Source organism: Grammomys surdaster, unplaced genomic scaffold (genome assembly GCF_004785775.1).
Source record: "Grammomys surdaster isolate TR1022 unplaced genomic scaffold, NIH_TR_1.0 125276, whole genome shotgun sequence".
In the NCBI taxonomy this organism is placed as follows: domain Eukaryota; kingdom Metazoa; phylum Chordata; class Mammalia; order Rodentia; family Muridae; genus Grammomys; species Grammomys surdaster.
In genome coordinates, this window is record NW_021620156.1 from 46,946 (window position 1) to 50,826 (window position 3,881).

General features: G+C 36.7%; 1 protein-coding gene across 1 annotated transcript; it reads right to left on the reverse strand.

Moving 5' to 3' along the window:
- Positions 1-474: 474 nt before the first annotated feature.
- LOC114637322 (formyl peptide receptor-related sequence 6) lies at positions 475-1,500 on the reverse strand. Its single transcript, XM_028785560.1, has one exon. The coding sequence runs from the start codon at positions 1,498-1,500 to the stop codon at positions 475-477; it is 1,026 nt and encodes a 341-aa protein (XP_028641393.1).
- Between the last annotated feature and the right edge of the window lie 2,381 nt (positions 1,501-3,881).

A 3,881-nucleotide genomic window follows, 5' to 3' on the forward strand; every position in this document is an offset into this window, starting at 1 on the left:
AAGTTATATTTTATAGTCTATAATGTAGGCAAGTCAGGACAGTAGAAGTTTAAAATAGGTTGCCACATTTTCTCTACACTCAAAACCAGAAATCATTGTAAACAATGTGTTATAGAAGTCAGATACCATGTTGAACTCTTATATATAAAATCTATGATGGGTCCTCTGCCTAAAGATTGCTCCTGCACACAATAGGGAAGATTTTCCACCTCAACTGATGTAATAACTATAGTCTTGTTTTGTGTCTTGTACTGTTGTGCCACCTTAGTAATAGTCCATGCTCTGGAATCAGTTAAAACAATCCTAAAACAACAGTGATATTTGTTTTCATTTTTATTTTTCTTCCATATCAGAGGACAAAGAAGTATTTCTTCTATACTTCTAGATTAAAACTCAAAAATCTTACTCAAAGTAGGATGAGAGAGAAAGCGAGAGTAGGGTAGCATAGAAAACATTTCCTTCCACTTTCAATGCCTAGAAGTTTTGCTTATGCGAAGACAAGTTTCTGACTTTGTCACTGTTAAGGCCTGAATCTTCCCTCAGGGCCCTTTCTAGACTAGCTGATAGGGAATAAATTAGTCTCTTTTTGAATTGCTGACCTAGGAATACATAGAGTATTGGGTTGAGACAACTGTTGAACGAGGCCAGAGTACTTGCTGGGTTTACCCAAACATGAATATTATTCAGTGTCTTCTTGTTCCCAATATTGCTTAAAAGAAAAATCAATTGAAAAGGGAACCAGCAGACAAAAAAAGAAAATGCTACTGCAGTGAGGACACGCAAGGGACGACTGGAATTCACAAAGCCTCTTCTGCCTATCTTGGCAGCCATGAGTCCATAACAAATGACAATGAAGATCATGGGTATGATGAAGCCAATAATGAAATTGATGGTTATAGAAATTAAACTCACAGTCATGGACACCATTATCTGCTCCTCAGGGGTTGCAACCCAGGATTCAAAATTACTTGTACAGTGAACTTTCCCTCTTTCATCTCTCACTGTAGTCACAAAGACAGAATGTGGAAATATAAGCAGCAGAACAAGTATCCAAGCTACAACAATCACTTTCCTTGCCACATTTACAGTTCGATGATTCTGAGCCCATACTGGGTGCAGGACACAAATGCAGCGATCCATGGCAATGAAAGTAATCAGGAAGATACTTAGAAAAAGGTTTATGTTTGTAATCATGTGAACAAATTTGCAAAGGAACCAACCAAAAAGCCATTCTCCATTCATGACAATTGAGGTAATCTGAAATGGTAGACTTGCCATGTAAGAGAAGTCAGCCAAAGCCAAGTTAAGATAACAGATTGTTGTCACAGTATGTATCATCTGGAACCCAGCCACATAAATCACAAGCCCATTACCTAGTACACCAAGGACAAAGATCATAGAGAGTACCACAACTAAGAAGATCCATATAACTTTGGAGGTGGTAGAATCATAAAACACCATTTCTGATCCATTCTGAGGGATGGAGAAGTTAACTTCCATTTTGTCAGCACCTGCAACATTTCAACAATGACTGTTTCTCAGATGTGGCTCCATCTTATAGAACATTTACTCAAATCCCCATATATCATCTTTCATAAAAGAGTACCATTTCTGAGGTTAATCTAGGAAAAATGATTCTCTGTTGAACATCCCTCATGTAAAACTTAGTTCTATACGTTATCATGGAGCATTATTATGCCTCAGATTGATTATGAAATGGATCATATACACTCATGACCTTGCACAGATATTGAACTAAGGATAGGCAGGGGAGGGGAAGTGTTTATTATGAAGATGAGAGCATTGGGATGTGTAGTGTATATTGAAAATAGTTCATTGCTTTCATCAGTTTTCTTCTCTCATAGGAAAGAATTCAGCTAAGTAATACAGAATGTTTAGGGTGAGGTTTATTTTGCAGCAAAGCATAAGAACTAGTTAGGAGAAATATTGGAATTTGTTTAAATGTAGATGATTTATGTAGATGATCTCTTTTTAATTATAACTGTAATACTATTACCATTATTTTGGCACATTTCTTTGTCTGTTGATTTCCCATTTAAGTAAATTATCCTTCTAGGTACACCCTGTCACAAGAAGACATTGCTCAGTGAAGGCCATAAAATCTATGTAATTTTGGTCAATCCAGTTCTTCTATTACTTTCCACAGTGTGATTTTCAAAGAGCTTTTCTTACTGATTATGAGGTGTATAAAATATTTACAAAGGTATGATTTATGTCACCATTGCCCAAATCATAACACAGTATATTTCCTTTGTTCATATTTATATAAGTTTATGTATTTGTAAGAATGCATGTTCACATTTCTGCACTTATGTTTATACAGTTCATTATAAACTCACCTAGAATTCTTCATGTGCCAAACAATTCAAATTTTAGGAACGACTACTCTCACTGGCTGGAAATTATTGAGGACGCTAGATGAGCAGCCAATATGCAACAGGTATCTACAGTAAAACCTTCCCAATAAGATGACTACAAATCATCTCTATTTTTTCAAGTCTTCAATTTTCAAAGCAAGGACTTTGCCAAATGACCTGTCCCCAAAGCCATAGATCTAATTTAGGATGTATCATCATAACAATTCTGAGCAAGAATAAAATTTATTTTATATCACAGCCAGGACTCAGACCTTATAAAAATCTTGTGTGTGGAAACAATAAAATTTTGTAACATTTTAGATATTGAAGTAGAAGAGTTGAAATGTGTTTTCAAGAATGACTCATGACAAAAGGAATTACACGGGACAGATATCAAAGAAGTTCAAATAATCTCACTTCTAGCTTCTTGTCAAACTCATCTTAGGTTTAAATCTAATGCAGTCCATAAAATAATGCAAAAACACTTGACAATCTATTCACCTTCTCTCTTAAGTAGGTTAACATACAGTCTCTGCATATATTTTAGATTGTGTTCTGGGGAAAGAGGAATTGTGTTACTGGACAAAAACTGGGAAGGTTAGGTGGGTTCAGAAACCCTGATACCCTAAGTCATGAGAATGTTTAGAGTTTATTCTACTCCCTACCAGTCTCTTTTTCTTCCTGTCCCAGAACAGGTGACAATGATCCATAATGTGAAGAATGTAACTACTAGTAATATAGCACAGAGATCTTCATGTCAATGAGGTTTTAGACAACAAGGGTTCTTTCCTGGTCATTCCTTCCTGCAAAAGATATTTAATCTCTGATATATCCTGAGTAAGCCCTATCCTCCTATTCTCCACAATGAATAATCAATAAACTATTTGGAAACAAGGATTCTGTCTCTTATCACCAACAACTGTGGGTAAAAGCATCCATCATATAGAGCTGTCTAAGCCTCCCACATAAGGATCCTCTGCACTTGTGACACTCAATGATGAACTAAGTTTGAGGCCCCCTTTTCTCCCAGCCCCAGGCTCATCCATGATTCCATCACAATGGACACCCAAGAGTTTAGTAACCTCTGCATTCCCAGCCTCAGCTTGTCTCATAATTCATCAGTACTGTGTCTTCCATCTTAGGCTATGTTCTCCAGCTTCTGAAATTCTTGTTAGTCTAACATCCAACAGTGTAGAGTAAAATGCGCCCCAGTACCTCCTGTATTGTCTGCCTGGCAGGTTTGCTACTCCTAGTGGAGAGGTGAACCAAGGAACTGTATTGGGTATCTGTTAATCCAAGGCACTTGTTTGAATATAGAGTCGAAGAGAATGTTGGAAGTTTATAACCTGTATTTGTTAATGTGTGTCTCCTTTGGATTCAAAAAGTCACGAAGTCACTGAGAGGTGAATACCATGTCTACCTTCAAGATAGTGTTTTAGGATGAAGTTCTCATTGCTTTCTCTACTAAGAGTGAGCAAGACTGTATATTTAATGTTATGTGGG